This window comes from Nannospalax galili, unplaced genomic scaffold (genome assembly GCF_000622305.1).
Source record: "Nannospalax galili isolate Female #2095 unplaced genomic scaffold, S.galili_v1.0 scaffold140, whole genome shotgun sequence".
Classification (NCBI taxonomy): domain Eukaryota; kingdom Metazoa; phylum Chordata; class Mammalia; order Rodentia; family Spalacidae; genus Nannospalax; species Nannospalax galili.
The window spans coordinates 15,106,154-15,126,093 of NW_008352267.1; the positions used below are offsets into that span (position 1 = coordinate 15,106,154).

Genomic DNA, 19,940 nt, shown 5'->3' on the forward strand with positions numbered 1-19,940 from the left:
TAAAACGAGTAACTCTACTCATCAAAACACCTTATTAGGAGAATTGAAAGACAACACAGTATGAAGATATTTTGTAACATATAAATGAAGTTTTAGAAAACTATATAAATAGCATTGCAAATCAATTAAGAAAACTCCCACAGGAAAAATGAGCAAAAGGACAGAACAGAAATGTATATAAATAAAAATGAAGATTAGCAAGTGTTTAATAAACTAATGAAAATGAACAGGTATTTGGTCTCACTAGCAACCCAAGATATGCAAATTCAAACCACAGTAAGACACTGAAACATGCCTAAGATGACAACATTAAAGGCTATCAATGCCAAAGCCTTGGGAGAACTGGAATTCTCATGTGCTGCTGGAAAAATGAAAGTTGTACCATTATTGGAAACTGGATTGGCACACCCGTGAAGCGAATAGAAGTGTTTCACAGGAAGCTTCTACACTGACCTTAATGACTTTCAGCTCCTTGTATTCACATGCTCACAGGACTCCCTCCTCTTGAGCGATGGTTTGACCTAGTGACAAGTTTTTAATGAACAGAATTTGCAAAAGTGATTAACGCCGTTTTGAAGATTAGGTTTAAAAGACCCTAGATGTGCCCCCCACCGCGGGTCACAGCAGTCGGGAGGAGCAGCGGCCAGCCCTGGCAGACCAGTGACGGCCCTTCGCTTCGCCCGCGCTGGCCGCAATGCCCAAGAGGAAGGTCAGCTCGGAGGCGGCGGCCAAGAAGGAGCCCAAGTGCAGATCTGTGAGGCTGTCGGCCAAACCTGTCCTGCCAAAGTGGAATCCAAGCCAAAAAAGGGCCGCGGGAAAGGATAAATCTTCGGACAAAAAAGTGCAGACAAAAGGAAAAAGAAGAGCAAAGGAAAGGCAGACCAGCAGCCAACCAGGAGGCTAAAGACCGGCCTGCAGAAAACCGAGAGACTGGAACCGAGGAGAGCCCCGCCTCCGATGGAGGAGGAGAAGGACACAAAGTCCGGCTGATCCTCATCCTGTCCGTCAGTCTGCCCGCCGCCGTTCTTGTACAATCCAGAGGAATGTTTTTATCAGCTATTTTGTAAATGCAAGTGTTTTTTAGTAGCTCTAGAAACATTTTTGAAAGGGGAAAATCCCACCTCATCCCATTTTTTAAGTGTAAATGACTTTAAGAGATGAAATCATTCGCTGGTTTATTTTTTGGTACAACCAGAAAATTGAGGGATATTGAATCATGGGAGGCTGTGACTGTCTTGGGTGTCGTGTAACATTATCCTGTGACCCAGAGCATACTAAATGGCAATTTGGAGTCTCAGTCCTGCACTTAATGTGTCTTGAATATTTTAGATAACTTCTAGTCCTGTGTTTTTAGTAAACTGTTTTCTAAAAAAATAAAAAAAAATCACTCCTTGGTCATCACCCTGTCAGAATTGTGTGCCCCCTGTAACACCTCTGGTCACAGTGGTTCAGTTTTCCTAAGTTTTGATAATGTGCTGTGAAAGATGAAAATCTGAGTGTCTAGTGTATGTGATAACAAATTTTAGTGGACGTAGGGATTGTTGGTCAGCATTTGATGATGCTGTTCCATGAGTCCTCTGAAGGGAAATGTGCCACCAGGTTCGAAGCTGGAACATCACTGGAATGACTTTTTAAAAAGAAACACAATAAACGGTTCTTTAGACTTTTGGTACGTGCATTAAGAATTGTGTACGAACTGAAATGTCTGTGTACTGGTCCTCAACCAATAAAAAAAAAAAAAAGACCTAGTTTCCATCTTGCCAGTGTCCACACTGGGCTCTTACAGTCCATTCATTCTCCCCAAATGCCAGCCTTAGGTTTTGGAAGCAACACATATAAAGTGTTATATAGAACAGCAGCATTTTGCTATCTCACCAGTACTAAGAAAGTTCTTCAAATCAAACCCTCATAAGGTATTAAAATCTCCTGTGACAGTGTTCATTCATAAGCGTGTCCTGGCAACAAGCTTGTTTATTAAGGTCTTTCTAAATGAAACCAACTCAGTTAGAAATTAAAACCTGATTTTCCTTACCAAACACATTTTAGAGAGAAGAAACATAATATTCTACAAATGTCAGTTTTCTATATGTTGCCCCAGCGCCCTCAACAAGACCACAGCGGCAGCAGCCAGCTTCACAGCTGCAGAACATGGACACTGCATTCTTAACGCTCATGCCGCACATTCATGCGTGACCTGACATTGCTGAAATAGAGTCTTTATTTCTGAACATTCCAGAACAGCAGTGTACACAGTAACAAATATCAAGTCATATACCATAAGAAAGCATTCATTAGTGCAAATGGGTTTTGTAAAAGGTCTATCAAAAAGATTTATTTGCTTTAAAATGCATTCATTTCCAGAAGCATTGTTAATAAAACATTACAGTTTCATCCTTTGTAGTAAAGTATTGAAAATCAATCGTGGTTGAGTAGCAAACATTGCAGGTATTAAGTGCAATGAGCTTGTGATGCCATCATAAATATGAAACCCATGTAAATTAACAATGAAAACCCAATAAATTAACAATGAAAAAGACAAGACCATTTGACTCTGCCGTCTGGCTATCTCCTTGTGATGCCTAGATTACATTGTGCTCATTCAACAAAAAATTATGCCTCAAATTGTATGGTGTATTTTTGCTGATATATCCCAAGAGCTAAAAAAATAGTACCTTACCACAAAAATATTTTTATGGCACAAAATTTAAGTTGTTCCATAGTGGTTCACACAGGTGTAAAAAGAAATAGTCACAAAAAAATAAAATTCCTGTAAACTATAAAAAAGTAAAATTCAAAGCATATGTCAAAGAACCTAGCTGTAAATATGCAATGTATTAAAATGCAGAACATGTAATGGAAAGATGTTGAGAACATGTAAGTAAAATGAACAAGTTACTTTTAAAAACTCATATGGCAAAGCATTATTGATACATCTCAAGTCTCTCAAAAAGTGTTCAGGTACAGAGCAGTTCTACAAAAACTTCCTAGATCTAAGTGTCACAATACTGCAACCATAGGTCTGAGAACGTTGCAGTACCTCAGGCAAATGTTTAAGTGCAATAATTAGCCTCTGGTGATTGGTCCACGGAAAAAACAATGCAGCGAATGTGTTAAAATGCCAAAGGGAAAGAATATCCCAACATCCACTGTTACCCAGCCAGCTAGGTAACACAACCCTCATTTTCACTTCTTTCCCGTTCTTCAGGGGTACAGAAAACTGCATCAGTAGCAACCATCTCTCCAATTTCCATCCCTCAGTGTGCTGAGTGAAGACAGAGGCTTTGGGGGCTGCAGGAAACTATAAAGAGATGGGGAAAGGAAGCAAACAGTGAACAATCCCATGAGTCACATCACTACTTTGATCCCTTCTCCCACCAGTGCGCCTCCATCCAGTAATGACAAGCTACTGGCACTGTCCCAAATGTGCATATTGAGTTACAAACTTCTGGACCCCCATAGTGCGTGCCCATCTGCTAGAGCCTGAGGCAAGAGCACAGAGCCACATGTGTCCCCTGTGCACAGCTTAATTTTCAATATAATGTCTAAAAATATTTTAAGATAGAAAAAGATGAAATTCTTCAATGGAAAAAACAGCTAAAAAACATAAAGCAACTTTATTAAATATAAATTCGTAAGCATGTAAAAAATTTCAACATTATAAATAAAGCTTTGTCTAATGGTGATACATAAATCATGTAATTCTTTTCAGCCACAAACATGACACAGCTCTGCATTTATGAGGAAAAGTAAGCCAGAATATACCAGATAGAGTACTGCTTGTATGATTAATCCTCATTGTTCATCTAACTGAATTTTGAATCTCCCAGGAGATACACTTTTGGGTGTGTCTAAGAGGACATTTCCAGGGAGGTTTAATTAGGAGGGGAGCATGCTAAAGCAGGGCAGTACATCAAGTGAGCTGGGGGCAAACTGAATAAAAGCTCAAGAACACCAACGTTCACTTGTCTCTGCTTTCTGCCCAGCTATACACTGTGACCAGGCACCCTGACCTCTGTAGCTCTGCCCTTCCTGCCCTGATGGATAGCAGATCTCTTAAAACTGTAAGCCAAAAGAAATCCTTCCTTCCTTAAGCTGCTCCTGGTCAGGTATTTGGTCATAATTAAGAAAAGTGATAAATATATCAGCCTGCCTTTACCTTCCTGGTTTTCAATAGCTCCTGAATTTGTTTTTGATCTAAACAACCATTATTTCTGATGTTAAAATAAAAAGCAAAACTATCCATACATAAACGCATAAATAGCCAGGCATGGTTATACATGCCTTTAATCCCAGCCTTGGGGGACAGAGGCAGGAAGATTTCTGTGAAATTGAGGCCAGCCTGGTCTACATAGTAAGTTCCAAGACAGCTGGAGCAACAGAGACACTCTGTCTCAAAAAAAAAAAAAACAGACAAACAAAAAACTTACAAATGTGTAAAGAAAAAATACGACGTGTCATATTTCATATCCTAATTTCTTCTAAAAGTTGACTGTGCTTACTCCTTTTTCTCAGAGTTAATTTCTTTTTTTCTTTTTTGAGACAGGGTCTTCCTGTGTAATCAGACTGTCCTGGAATTCATGTGTAGCACAGAATGGCCTTGAACTCACAATCCTCTTGCTCAGCCTCCTTGAGTGTGGAATTATAGACATGTGTCATTATGCCCAGGCTCTCAACTCGTTTATAAGGATTCTTCTTTATTGCTATGAAACACTATTTGACATCCAGGTCCAAAAGGAATATAATGACCCTTGTCTAAAACATCTTCTGTAAGTAACCTGATAATTTTTAAATTTATTTTATGTGCATGAGTATTTTGCCTACACATATGTAAATGCACTATATGCATACAATGCACTCTGAGGCCAAAAGATGGGATTGGATCCCCTGAACCTGGAGTTATGGATAGTTGTGAGCCACTATTTGGGTGCTGGGACCTGAACCCGGGTCCTTTACAAGAGCACCCAGTTCTTAACCACTGAGCCGTCTCTCCAGCCCTGGAACTGACATTTTTAAGTTAATCTACCTGGGACATCTGGAACTTACCAACACAAATTGGTAAAGTCCCTGTTGAGTATCCCTAAGATGCTTTTCCAACATGGAGAGAGGTATGTGTCACTGGGAGTGCAGGCCTGAAGGAGGCAGGAAACAAGCCACACAAGTAACTTTTGGTAAGAAGGATGGTGAAGGTCCACAGAGCTCTCCATTTACCACTTAATAGGTAAAGTCAAGCAAAAGCAAGCACTGCATGAAACTGAAGTGACAAGGGACAAAGATGAGATTGGAGAGAAGGGACCTGATTATACAGAAACCCATCACCTAACCAAGAAAAACAGACCCGGGATGAGCCATTAAAGACAGTGACCTGCAAGGTTAAACTGAGACAGAGAAAAAAGAAGGTGGCCCCTGGAGCAGTTTTGAATTTCTAGGTGCACATAAAGTTATCCAAACAAAGATTCCTACCTTCTGACAGGTTGTGCAATTTTGCTCCGAGGCAGGTTGCTCCCGTTTATTGCCAATGAAGGTCTTGGAAGTGCACTGCGGCCCATGATTCCAGAAGTTGCAGCTTTGTTTGGGGCAGGGATTCCTGTGTTGGAATATAACTGCAAGCCATTGGATAAAGGCATGTTACTGCTTCCTTGAACAGTTGGACTCACATAGGCTGTGGCCTTCAGGGGTTGTCGCACAGACACGGGGAAATGGCCCACGCTGTGGACTCTGTGTTGAATCTGTCCTGGTGATGGAACTGCAAGAGAAAATATTTGTGTGAAGAAATCTCAGTTGCCTCCCCAGTAGAGTGTTTTACGATCAGAAGCGCCTACATTGTCTGAAGATGTGCAGGTTCCTGATGCCATTTAGTAGGGCATTGCCTTGAACCCCTCATCCTGCCAGTCTGCCTAAACACAGTGCGCCCTAACCCAACATGAGGTCAAAAAATCTGAGAATAACTTGTGACTTTCCCAAACTTAAGTAAGCCGCCTCCTGACCCAAAGCTTTCCAACAGCATGGTCAAATTACACTTCAAAATACTAGGGTTTAATGCTGTCTTTGTAATTCTTTACATTTCCTTTGCCTGTGAAAGGGACCATTAAGTGTGGACATAATTTTTTATTTTAACAATTTATAATAGATTTGTAAATATTTTATGATATTAAATGACAAAAATTGAACATATCTCTATTTTATGCAGTAATTACAAATTTTTTCTCAATACTTCTAAACTATAAGGTTCACCAGCAAGTTTTTTCAAATTTTTTAGAAAGCTAAAATATAAATAATAAAACTTCATGTGTAAGTCTGTGTTGTTCAAAGGACAAGTGCATATTTAGAAAGCAATTCTAAGCACAGCATATTTTTCCTTCAGCAAATTTAATAATTCCTGAATTGTTATAAGAGATTCCTCCCTGCTTGCTTACAAAATATCAGAATTTCTTGAGAGTTGCTCTAGGGATGGTTTCACTAAAATAAAACAGGCAGACAATTTAACAGTTGTAATTGCAGAAAAAAGACAGGAGCAATGATTGTAGCTACAGCTAACAACAAACATTCCTTAAATAGCATTCTTTATGACACGTACCTCAGGGTTTATTTGAAAATTAAATAAATTAATCTACCTAGAACCTTAGGAGAGTGCTTGGCACTCAGTAACCACCCAATTCAATAAGCACTAGCCATTATAACGCTTTTAGCACTGGTAAAATTGGTCAAATGAAGGAAGCAATCTGAGTGACAATCCTTAAAAATTTATCCACGTTGTACACAATTTCACATTAAAAGCCAATAAACTATTAAGTAGAAATATTTTAAATTTTGTACTCTTTTTCTCCAAGGAAGAAGATAAATAATAAACAACAAGAAATAAGTCACAATTCTGCATATATGCAAAGAGAATTTTAAGTTAATTTTTTTTTAATTTTAAAATCTGTTAAAACACAGCTCAAGCTGGGCGTGGGAGCGCACTTTTAATTCCAGCACTCAGGAGGCAGAGGCAGGTGAATTTCTATCAAGCGGAGACCAACCTGGTCTACACAGGAGTTTCAGGCTAGCTGGGGCTACTGGGAGACTGTGTCTCAAACAAACCAAACCAAACTACCCCCGACACACACACACATATGCGCACGCACACACACACACACACACACACACACACACACACACAAACACAGCTCAATATGTGAATCTGGCTCTATTTCCTTTGATGTATTATATATAACAAACCATGGGCTAGAGCTGAATGAATTTCTAGAGTGAGCGTGTTCATGCAGCTCCCCTCCATTAATAACTGTGCTATTTGCTATGCAGTGTTCCAGTGCATGAATGTCACAGTTTCTACAGTGGGCGTGTTCATGCAGCTCTGCTCCACTGCACAGCTTCACCTGCTCCTCACGGGTTCTTCCTGTATGCTCCTCACAAGCAACACTCTCCAGAGGTACCTCATGCCTGCTCGTATCACACTGGCTGTTCTCACTTTGAAGTTACATCCTACGTTCCTTTGTGCCAGGCTTCTTTTACTCAACGTTATGTCTATGAGAGTCCTGAATGCTGGGCTATTCCTATGCAGTGTTCCACTGCATGAATGTCACAATTGATCAGTTCACAAGTGTGGAAGGCTGGATTGTTTTCTTTCAGGTTTTATGAACATTCTTCAACATGTTTGTTGATGACATGCACCTGTTAGGTTAGGGATATACCAAGTTCTGTAACTTAGGATAAATGCACTAAAGAAGTTGCTGGACACAACATCAAAACACAAAGATCAACTATATTCTAAATAACAGCTTCATAGAGTCAATCTTCAATTTGAACTTGACTGGTTTTAGAATCACCACGCAAACACATGTCTAGGTGTGTCTGTGAAGCTCCTTCTAGAAAAGTTTAATTGAGGAGGAATGATCCATGATGGCTGTTGGGGAGCACTATCCGATCAGCCCAGCTCTGGTCTGAACACAAAGAAGAAAGCAGGGTGAGCACCAGCACTCATCTCTCTCTACCTTCTGCCTACAGATGTCACAAGACCAGGCGCCTCACACTCCTGCTATCATGCCTTTCCTGCCACGACGGGTCGAACCCTCAAATTGTGAGCAAGAATAACTCTTCCTTAATTATTTTTGTCAGGTATTCTGCCATAGAAACAAGAAAAGTAATTAACATATCCGCAAACTAGGGGAAGATAAAATTTGAAAATAATCTATCATAAAAACAAAAATCAAAATACCACAAAATAAATATAATTACAGGCATATGAAATCTCTCTACAAAAAGCTACAAAACAGTGCTGAGACACATTAAAGACCTTCAGAAAACCTGACTGTTCTACATTAATGTACAACACTTAACACAGTGATGGCTCCTCCAAAAGTGTAATTCAATGAAATTCCAATTTATTTTTAAATAAATTTGCAGAATAGTTAACAGGAAGAGTCCTACACCTCTAATCGTTAATACTATCACCTACAGCCAAGATAGATAACTGCCATCCTTTTTTTTTTTTTTTGTCATCCTGTTTTTAAAGCATAGTTAGCAAGAGAAACTAGCTAAAATGCACATAATTCTAGTTTAAGTGAGAAATACTTAAAAAGACTATAATTGTCTGAGTTTAATAATTAAGACCCAAATTTAAGTCTCTGATTCTAACAGTATTATAATACCATGCTGCCTTTCCAATCTTTTCCATCTGTTCTTTGCTCGTTCCAGAAAAATAAAATAGTCCAGAATTAGGAATCATCATAAAGATGCTTAGAATGAATATAAAGAAAAAGTGGTTTGGAATACTCAGGAATGCACATAACTGAGGGCCAAATCCCAAGCCTTGAAACCGAAAGTTATGACCAACCTTCTATTATATGACAATTTGTATTTTTTCCCCTTCTCAGTATTGTGCTAGACTTACAAATGGCTTTTCTGTTTTCTTCAAGTCCTTACATATACTAAATGAAATTCTACTCTAAAGAATTTCCCTTCTCCCTCAAGCCTTCTTTCTCTCTCTCTCTCTCTCTCTGTCTCTCTCTCTCTCTCTCTCTCTCTCTCTCTCTCTCTCTCTCCCCCTTCCTTCCTTCGATCACCACCCCAGGGATATTTAATTATTCTATCATTTATTATCCATTATTACTATTTATTTTGTGACTCAAATTCTTTTGGTCACAAGTCATTCCTGAAAATTGGTCCCTGTATCCCTTTCAACACATTCTCATTGCTTTGCGCATTGCAAAGCTAGACATTCTGGATCATGTATGTTCTGTTCTATTTTGGGTTACATTATTTTTTCTGGCATTTAAATACACTATAATCCACACTGAGCTACAGTCAATAAAATTCCTAATCAGTACCATATTTGATACTGTCAAAATATATTTCTCTCACCCTGTACTTACACTGTTGATCTCCATAACCCAAATAGAGAATTTATATTTCTCTCAGTTAAATTTCTTCATGACATAATTAGCCTGTTGTCTAAGTAAATGATATAAAGTTAGTTATTAGACCCACCCTATTTCAGGCCATTAGCAAATTTATGAATTTTCTCTCCCTTTACTCCATACTTCATTAACTCAAATATTGAAAGGACAAGCCCTGAGATACAACTCTACAGCATACAAACACTGACTCATTACTAATTCACTCAAGCATTCACTATGAGTTCATTATGTTCAGGCAGGATGTCAGGTACAGGGAACAGAAAGTCAAATAAACTAAGGTCCAGAGAAGCTTACAATCTGGTAAGATAACTGTCTTGATAGTAAACCTGACACAAGTTGAGGATCCTCTGTCTGAAATGCTTGGGACCATGCATGTTTTAGATTTGGGGTTTTCAAATTTGGGGAATATTTGCATATACCTAATGACATAGCTTTTATGTTAATGGTTTGATTATAAAATGTCCCTGGTGGGCTGGAGAGTTGGCTTAGTACTTAAGAACACGTGCTATTCTTCCAGAGGACCCAGGTTCAACTCCCAGAACCCACATGGTGGCTAACAACCACCTGTAACTGCAGTTCCAGGTGATTTGACACCCTCTCCTGGCTTCTGCAGGCTTTGCCCGACACAGGTGCACTTACATACATGCAGACAAAACACTCATACACATTAAAAATAATAAATAAAAAAATTTAATGTCCCCTGTGATGGTGTGAATGAGAATATCCCCTACAGGCTCCAAGTATTTGAACACTTGGTCCCCAGTCAGTGGTGCTGTCTGTAGAGGTTTAGGAGGTATGCCCTTCCTGGAGGAAGCACGTCAATGGGGGTGGGTTTTGAGAGTTCAAAGACATGTCCCATTCCCAGTCTCGCTTTCTCTGATTCCTGTGCCTGCTTAAAGATGTGAATGGGGGCTGGAGAAATGGCTCAGCAGTTAAGAATACTGGTTTTCTTGCAGAAGACCCAGGTTCAAATCCCAGCACCCACATGGCAGCTAACAACTGTCCGTAGCTCCAGTCCCAGAGGATCCAACAGTCTCTCCTGACTTCTGGGTGCACTTACCTACATGTAGGCAATACACACATACACATAAAATAAAAATAATAAATTTTTTTTAAAAAGATGTGAATGCTCAGCTTTCTGCTCTGACTGCCTCCTGCTACCATGCCTCCCCGATACTGGACTCTTTTCCACTCTGGACCTATTAAGCCCAAGCAACTTCTCCTTCTATATGTTGCATTGGTCATGGTGTTTTATCACAGCAACAGAAAGGTAACTAATACAGAAGTTAGAACCAGAGAGTGTGCTGTTGCTGTGTGGAAACTGATCATGTTAGTTTTTGTAGAAATGTGGAAAACTCTGGAAGTCTGGATTAGAAAAAATGGCTGAATGCTATAAGCAGAGTTTACTGGCCTGTTCTAGTAGGAATTTGGAAAAAAGTACTGACAAGAGCAATGTAGTTCCAGAGAGGAGCAAAGATTTAAACAGTAATTGGGATATTTTGGCAAAGCATTTGACAGAGCCACCTGGATAAGCCTAAGAGCTTGTCTGAGGCTAAACTAAAAACATGCTGGATTAATTTTTTTAGTGGAAGAAATTTCAAGACAGCCTAACACTGAATGGGTAGCATGTATTAATGGTGAATATTATGCAGATCTAAAATGAAAAAGAGCAAGTGGGCAGAAACATAAAATACACAGTTTGAAGAGAAAAAAAAAAAAAGACTCCAGGAAGCTTAATAATGTTGGAGCCTAGGTAGGCAACCAAGGTATGTACTGGATTGTTAAGGAGATTAGAGCCATCAGGAAAGGTTTAAGAATGTCTTCCAACTTGTGAAAGGAAAAGGCCTAAGGAGTTTTCTGCTCCTGGAAAACTATAACACTCAAAAAGCTGCTGATAATGTGGATAAAAGGGATCAATGTCCATCCCAAGCTGGCAGCTAAACTTGGCAGTATCCTTCACCTGGTACTGGTACTAACATTAAGGAATGAAAGATGTAAGGCAGGTGGTCGGGGGGTGGTATCATTGATTCTTCCCTTACATTTTCAGAGAGCCACTATGGCCAGACACCATGTGGCAGGGGAGTCCCTGCATAAAGAAGGCCCTGAGAGGTCACTGCAAGAAGCTGTGAAGTGAGGCCTGGTTGGCAATGGAAACTCCAAGATGTTGGAGATGACAGAGCCAGGAGACATCTGCTAAGGAGAGCTGTATACAGGTAGTGGTACCAGTCCAAGAAGTGATAAATGTTGCAGGCAGAAAACTGGAAGGACAAAGCCATCTAAGCCCTTTGGAAATAAAATCCCAGATATCAGACATGGACCTACAGGATTTGGTGTTTGCCTGCTGGACAGTCTAGTTTTGGTCTGGTATTTCCCCATTATACCCTCATTCCTCCCTTTTGGAAAGGTAATGTATATTCAATTCCATTGTATGTTCGAAGTGCGGAATTTGTCTTTTGATTTTACAGGGACTTACAGTTAGGAGATTGCTTTGAATCTCAGAACAGATTGTGGACATTGGACTTTGGAGCAATGTTGCAACTGTTAAGGACTATGGGGACTTTAGAAGTTGGACTAAATGCATTTTGCATGATGATATGGTCCTGAGTCTATGGGGACCAGGGAGTAGAATGTGGTGGTTTGACTGAAGAATGTCCCCCATAGGCTCCCAATCTTTGAATACTTGGTCTCCAGTTGATAGCACTGTTTATGGAGATTTACTGGAGGAAGCATGTTACTGAGGTGGGCTTTGAGAGTTCATAGCCACATCCCATTTCTACTCTGGGTCTCTTGCTTCCTGTGCCTATTTAAAGATATGAGTACTCAACTTTCTGCTCTGGCTGTCTCCTGCTACCATGCCTCCCCACCATGACGGACTCTTATCCCTTTGGAGCCATAAGCCCAATAAACTTTTCCTTCTGTAAATTGCCTTGGTCATGGTGTTTTTACACAGTAACAGAAACATTACTAGTATGCCCTCTCAAGCCTTAGTCCCCAGCTCGTGACCTTGTTTGTGGGAAGGAGGAATACTAAAAATGTTGGGTGGTGGAGCCTACCTCTAGGAGGTAGGTCACTGGGTTCATGTCCTGGAAAGATGTACCTGTCCCTGGGCCCTTCCTGCTTCATCTCTTTTTGGCCACCATGCAATCAACAGCTCCCTCCTCTACCTGTTCCCACCACCATGACATTTTCTTGTGCCTCAGGCCCAAAGTAGCACAGCCCTAAAACCATGAACCAGAATAAATCTTTCCTTTTAAATTACTTCTCTCAGGTATTTGTCGCAGTGATCTGGTTTGCAGAAGGAATTTAGCAGGTGTTTGAAGAAGCAGGCCAAAAAAGCTTTGTGCTTAATGAGTCCTTTTAGTATGCGCTTCAGTAGATCGGAACACCAGCTAGAAATGCGACAGAAAAGACTGTGCTCACAATGGTCACACTAAGACTCTTCCAGGAACTGGACTAGACACCATTCTTGCTACATTCTAGCAAAAACTCCTTTACATTGTTGTCAGTGTCCTGAGACTCCGTGTGAGGCTGAATTTAATTTCTTTCATCTGTGGCAGGAGTTTCAAGATAGCTCAGCATTTAGGCTGTGGCAAGGTTCCTGCTGGCTGCTGCACTTAGCCATATTTCACTGAGAATCAGAAGGAAAAAGTAGAGCTTACAGATTTGAAAACCTTACAGTTTGGATGAAAAGACCATGTGATTAACATGTAGGCCAAGGAGCATTTGACTGCTGATGAGATTAACATCATAAAGAGAAGCCTTAAAACAATGTGAGACTGATGACTGATTATGTCAACAGAGAACACGTACAACAGATGTGAGTCTCCCAAAACTAATACATACAGATTGAATGAAATTTTAATTTTATTTGAAATTAATTTATAGGACAGGACCAAGAAAATAACATCAATCCCTTGAAGTCAACTCTTGAGTTGGCCAAACCCTATCCATCACAAGACCAAAGGTTTAAAGTATCAAATTTACTCGAAAGAATGCTTTGCAGATAGATACCAGGATGCCCTGGTACACAGGGCCACTTAGGCAAGTGCTTCCTCTTATTCGGCCAAGCAGGTACCCCAGTCACCATATTCTAAGGGTATTCACTACTTCCTGAGCTTGGTAGAAGACTCTGGAGTCATTCATATGGTGACACTTTTGTAGGCATACAGCAGAATGTAAGAGTTAAGGGTTTACTTTGAATGCCTAGCATTCAAAGTAATGTCTGGGAGATTGAGCAATGTGTGGCAGGGTCAGACAAGACTCCAGGAATTACAGATGCAACCAACATGGAACATTTATACAGAGGAAAGCTGCAGGCAGTGAGCAGCACTAGTACAAGAAATAAGTCACGTAAGCTATAAGCATAAACCATTGGGGCAGGGTGGCCCAAGCCCTACGGGAGCAACTGTATGACCCCCACAAGCCAGGATTCCTGACACTGTGCTACAGAAGTTACCTTCCTTGCTCACAGTCAGTTCTAAGTTGGTCTATTCACTGTTCCTTTCACCCCCCATTCCTCTCTTTAGCTATGGGAATATTTACTCCATGTCATTTTATGTCTAATGTATGTAACCTGTTCTTGATTTTACAGGACTTGACAACTTAAATCTTAGGGGAGACTTTGGACTTGTATTTTTAAGCACTGCTCGAACAGTCAAGACCATGGGAACTCATGGAGATAGACACATTTTATATTATGAAATGGGCATGAGTGGCTAGGCCAGGGGCAAAATGCTATAGTATGAATAGGAACCGTCACCACAGGCTTCTGTGTTGAAGCCTTGGCACCAGCTGGGGGTGCTATTTTGGGAGGAGATAGAAACTTCAGGAGGAGTGGCTAGAAGCAGGTCCCTCAGCAGATTGCTAAAGGAGTTCTTTAAATATACTTTATCCCTGGCTTTTTCCTCTTTATTTTCTGCTTTCTTGCCACCACAAGGTGAATAGCCTCCTCATCCACATGTTCCACTGCCTCGATGTTTTTACTTATCTTAAGCCCAAAGCAACAGAGCTAGGTAATCATGAACCAAAAGAACAAAACCTTCTGAAAATGTGAGTCAAATACATCTTTCTTCCTTATAAATCGTATCTCTCAGGTATCTGTCAGAGAAACAGACATTCCAATACATTAAGGGTGAGCCAAAGTCCAAACACAAAATTCATCACATACACACAGTCTAAAGGTAGTTTTAAATAATATTTTAAATAATTTTGTGTATAAAACAAAATTTGATTAGAATGTCTACTTGAAGTATCACTTAGCCTTCTGTGACTTCAAAGTTTCAGATCTTGGAACATTTTTGTTTCCTATTTTTAGATTAGAGATGCTCAGCCCGTACACTGAATAAGAGGAAGGAACAAAAAACCTAATCCATTCTAGACTTGTGTTACAGTGTTCAGGAGAATATGTTAGGGTCATCAGCAAAACAACAAGGGCTTTGCAAAGGACGAGGCCTTTGAGTTCTATTATGAAGGGAAACATAAGAAAGCTAGATGAAGAAAAAGAACGGCAGCCCATGGACTCAGCATGAGCTCCAGCAGTGACCAGACCTGCATTTGACACCTGCTCTTCCATCTGCCCATTCCTGGCAAACTGTTATCTTCTTAAACTGTTTCTCATCCACAGATGGGAATGATAACAGGAAACTCCTCATGGGGCTATTTGTGAAACTACATACAATGATGCAGATAAGCTGCACAGCACAGTTCCTTATACAGAATAAATGTCATTCTGTTGTCAGGAACTAAGGCAGAAAGAAATAGAAAACTACCACATGTTGAGAAATATATCCAAAGCTGGGCTTGAGAGGAAGGGGGGTTTAAGCACCACTTGGAATGCAAACTAGATATCTGGTCAATGATTGTTTACTAAGTTTTTGTCAACTTGACACAAATAGATGTACCTGGGAAGAGGGATTCTCAATTGATAAACTGTCTCCATCAGATTGGCCTGTGGGCATGTCTGTGGGGCATTTTCTTGATTGTTGACTGATGTAGGAGGGTCCAGTCCACTGTGGGTGGTACCTGGGCAGATGAGTCTGGGCTGTATAAGAAAGGTAGCTAAGCCAGGTGTGGTGGCACATGCCTTTAGTCCCAGCACTTGGGAGGCAGAGGCAGGTGGATCTCTGTGAGTTTGAGGCCACCCTGGTCTACATAGTGAGTTCCAGGCCGGCTGGGGCTACTGGGAGACCCTGTCTCAAGAAGCCAAAAAAAAAAAAAAAAAAGAAAGGTAGCTAAGCAAACAAGAGGAAGCAAGCTAGTAAGCAGGGCTCCTCATGGTCTATTTCAGTTCCTGCACATAAGTTCTAGCCTTGAATTCCTGCCCTTGCTTCCCTAGATGATGGACTAAGTGGAAATAAACCTTTTCCTCCCCAGGCTGCCCTGGTCATGGTGTTTCTCACAAAAACCAAAGGCAAGCTAGGCCAGCTAGTACATTCTGCACCAGCACATTCTCTTGCAAGCTGGAAGCACACAGTACTAGGTTAACACTGCAGTATTCACTGCTGGTAAGATGGACAGCAAAAGCAGCAGATTGTGTGGTATCCAGAAATGAAGCAGACACAAACTCCATTAGATACTATAATACAACATGTGGGGAGGAAAATACTATGGAATATTGAAAAATCATAATCAAATAACACCTGGACAAAACTAGTGTGCTTTTCCTGAGTAAATGCCAGGCTGACAGAGAAAAGAGAATGTGAATGGGAAAAAAGGGTTATTTTGTATGACAGGTCGGTAAGTCAGTAATTATTTAGTATGTCTGCTATCCTTGGGAATAAAGCCCTCTCTAAAATTTAGTAGTTGTGGTAATAACATAGGCACTGGAGGAAATACCACTTGATTATAGTGAAAATATATGAAAAATAAGTTTCAAGACAAAGATAAGCTTTCTTTTAGATAAGCTTTCTTTTAGTGTGTCTAAAAAGGATAAAAGTAGGGGAGAAAAGGTAAGTTTCCTAATGGTGTTACAACTAATTAGGAATTGGTAAAGCATTAAAATCTGTTAAGCTTACTACAAGACTGTACTCTTGAAATTCCATTTCCAGCTCCATGCAAACTTGAGTCAAAACTCTGACTGTTCCTCACGGTAACCGGAGAGCTAATGCCGCTACTAATGGCAGTGGTACTTGGCATCCGGGCGAGATTGGGCATACTTCTTCGGAGTTTATCTGAAAGAAGAAAGAATTAACTTAAAAACTACAAAATAAATTCCACGCCAATTGAAACATCTGCTTTCAAACGTAATGAATAAAAATCCTGTTTTTCTCAATAATACAATAGAAATATTATGTCCATTATGAATGGACTACAGGAGAACTATAACTTCTTGAATGGGCGATATACTCTCCCAACAGAAAAATTCTACCCAATATATTGTTGACAAAAGAAAACACGTGTTCTATAAAAAAGAAAAAGGACTTTGCCAATTAATGGACTGTTACTACTCAGTAAGCAGACAAAACTGTCTCAAGTAAGGTTAGAAAATAATCTTACAGCCATTTAGAAAATTTTAAAACTAAAAAATAAAAGTAAAATCTTATTTTTAAAAGGGAGGTGGGAGTCAAAACCAAAATTTAATCTTTTCTTAACATGTTAGAATAGAAAGAATAAAATCCCAACATAAGGTGTCTTGAGATGTTGCATCAACATGACCCCATTAGAACTTCTGGCAGATTTTAACCCTCTTAGTATGTAATGTTTGCATACATAGAAAAGACAGAATGGTCAGATATTTTTTCTCTCCTTGCTAAGTATATCTCCTGCCACCAGGAGGCAGCAGAGAGTAAGCTCAACCTGGCTCACATTTGAAAGCAAGAAGAAGCTGTATAAGAGAATTGGTTCATTACTAAAACCTCCCTCCATTACTGTGCACATGTCCGGTCACTTAAACTCAGAAGATAAATATATCTGAATACTAAGCCAAAACTGGATCAAGCACAAGACTACATTCATTTCTTCTTTCAATTTCTTCTGAATTACTTAGACCCATGTACTTTCCTAAATTCACTCCCTTCAAGATTCCAAATCCGGTCAATTCTGTCATATTCCATGAATCCTCTAGTACCAAGTAGTTCAGACCTCACTTTTTTCACCTACTTCCTACAAAAAATCCTCCTAACTGGTCTCCACAGACCCTGCCACGCTCTCCCAATTCACCTTCTGCACAGGCAGGATCACTCTTTCTAGAACACAAGGACAGATTTGGTAAGCCCCAGGCTGACCTCTCTCCATCTCCAATTCCTTTCTTTCACCTCCACCCAAAAGCCCAAGGTTCTAAATATGACCTAGATTAAGCCTTCAGGATGCAGGCTCTATATACATCGCCAGCCTTATCTCCTGGTACCCACTTCTGTAATTCAGCCTGCTCCCAACCACAAGGGGGTTATAGGAAGCTCAATGGTCCCTTCACCTGGACACCTTTCTCCACTCTGTGGAAGGAATGAACAGGAAGAAATATTTATGGTGTATATATTAAGTATTTATTGTACATAAGAAATATTTATGGTGTATATACTAAATGCCAGGCACTCTGTAGACACAAGGATACCACAGTTCATGGGATGGCCACAGTCTCTGAGTTTATAGTCTATACCAGGGTTTCCATCTTTTGTTTCATTATCAGTCCCAGAGACAAAAACTAAAATGAATTGAATTTAGTTCCTCCAAGATGAAGGAAATTAAATATTGAAGAATAACTTTTTGAGAAGTAGGGCCCTCTTAGTATACAATTTTTGGAAGATCACAAACTATTGTAATGCCTGTTTGTTGTATTTTTTTTATTCTCTCAACTCTGTAAGAATTTTTATCTTTGTTAATATATACTCCAAAACACTAAAGAAAACATAGGGCATAGAATTTTGTGGTCGTTTTCTTTCAAGTTAAATGATATACTCAAATATTCATCCTTCTCCACCTTATGCATCATTTCTTCTTCATTACTATATTCATTAATCGTACCTCTGTCTGGCAATTTTTTTGCCCCTTTGGGGGAACTAGGGAATAGATAGAAAATAGAGCGAGTATAATAAAGTCATTTATATGGTAAGTATAATAAAATACAATATAAACACTTTGCAGAATGTAATGCCAAAAGACCAGGAGAGCCATTAGCCCAACTTGAGAACTCTTGCTAGTCTAAATATGATTAAGATGGATTATATGAAATGCACAAAAATTCATAAAAATATATATTGTAAAGTAAAAAGAATATATAGAATGTCTTAGTAAGTTCTTCTACACACCTGCTGGCTGAGGATCTGCCACTCCTCCATTTCCTGACTGCACTGTTCTACAGAATACTGTTAACAGACTGGTCTATTTTTTGGTTGTTTTCTTCACTACATTAATTTCCCCTTACTCTCAGGAGATTCCTTCTATAACCCCAGTGAATGTTCAAAACTGACTAGTCACCAAAGTGTGTATATATATATATTTTTTTCTGTACATTCACACCTATGATGAAGTTTAATTTATAACTAACAGCAAGGATTGGCAATAGTTTATAAACAAGTACTAGCAAAAGTTTTTTTTTTAATTTATGAATTGTTCCTGACATTTTCCATTTAATATCTTGTGCCCATAGTAAACAGGATAACAAACCAGAGGTAACAGAACCTCAGATTAAGGGAAGACTCATGTATCCTCTTGAGGCTCTCCCCCACCCTGATAGTGAGGACTGAAACCAAGGGTCTACAAATGCTGCAAGCACTCTACCAATGAGTCACATCCCCAGCCCTCCTTCACATCTATTTTTAACAATGTGTCTCTTGTCTCTCAATTCCTATTTAAGTCCCTGTCCCTATACATCAGGTGTTAAGTATAGTCAACTAAGGTTGTGTCTATCTAGACAAAGCTTGTGGCAAAAGCACAAAATTAAAAGAAGGGATAAAATCTCAGCACCTACACCTAGGGTCTTTTGAACATCACAGACATTGGTAGAAGGAAGAGCCTTGGTCAATATGAAACAAATATTTTCACTACATATTTTTTAGACAGCAGGGAGACAGAGAGAAATAATATGTGTTATTAATTAGAAAACTGAGCTTCTATATCTAAAAAATTTCATGGCTCAAATATAATCCTAAAATCTGCTCCTAAAAATAAAGCCCGTCAAGTATAAATATTTAGGACACTGTGACTCTGGAGTGAAGCTATGAGCTCCAAGTTGAATCAGACCATCTGGAAATGAGGTTCACTACCCTGTCAAACAATGTGGAATGCATTAATAATTACACACGCTGAAGTTCAAGGACTGAAAAGAAATGTCCCAATTCCATTTTCCTAAGAAATCAGTAATTTCATCTTCAAGGACCAATATGCAGAAAGAAACTGTAAGAACAGAAAGAATTCAGATGCACACAGTCAAGAAGCAGAAGATTCAGCCCTCCATGGAACAAAGACAGCTCAGGAACCTTTAGGAATACGGCGACACTCAGTTACCCACCGAGCAGACAGCTTTGCCTGCCACAGGGTTCGGGGCGGTGGGGGGCAGTCACTGTCCTACTAATGTCTGCATTACACTACCAA

At 39.7% G+C, this 19,940-nt stretch overlaps 1 protein-coding gene and 1 pseudogene across 1 annotated transcript in view; one reads left to right on the plus strand and one right to left on the minus strand.

Annotated features, from left to right (window-relative positions):
• The first annotated feature begins 694 nt into the window (after positions 1 to 694).
• LOC103746862 lies at positions 695 to 1,067 on the plus strand (annotated as a pseudogene).
• A 1,238-nt stretch (positions 1,068 to 2,305) lies between these two features.
• Positions 2,306 to 19,940, minus strand: part of Slain1 (SLAIN motif family member 1) — a 61,845-nt gene continuing 44,210 nt past the window's right edge. The window contains 3 exon segments of the mRNA XM_029554096.1: positions 2,306 to 3,298; positions 5,461 to 5,743; positions 16,427 to 16,582. Coding sequence (XP_029409956.1) covers positions 3,223 to 3,298; positions 5,461 to 5,743; positions 16,427 to 16,582 — 515 coding nt within the window. The 3' untranslated portion in view covers positions 2,306 to 3,222.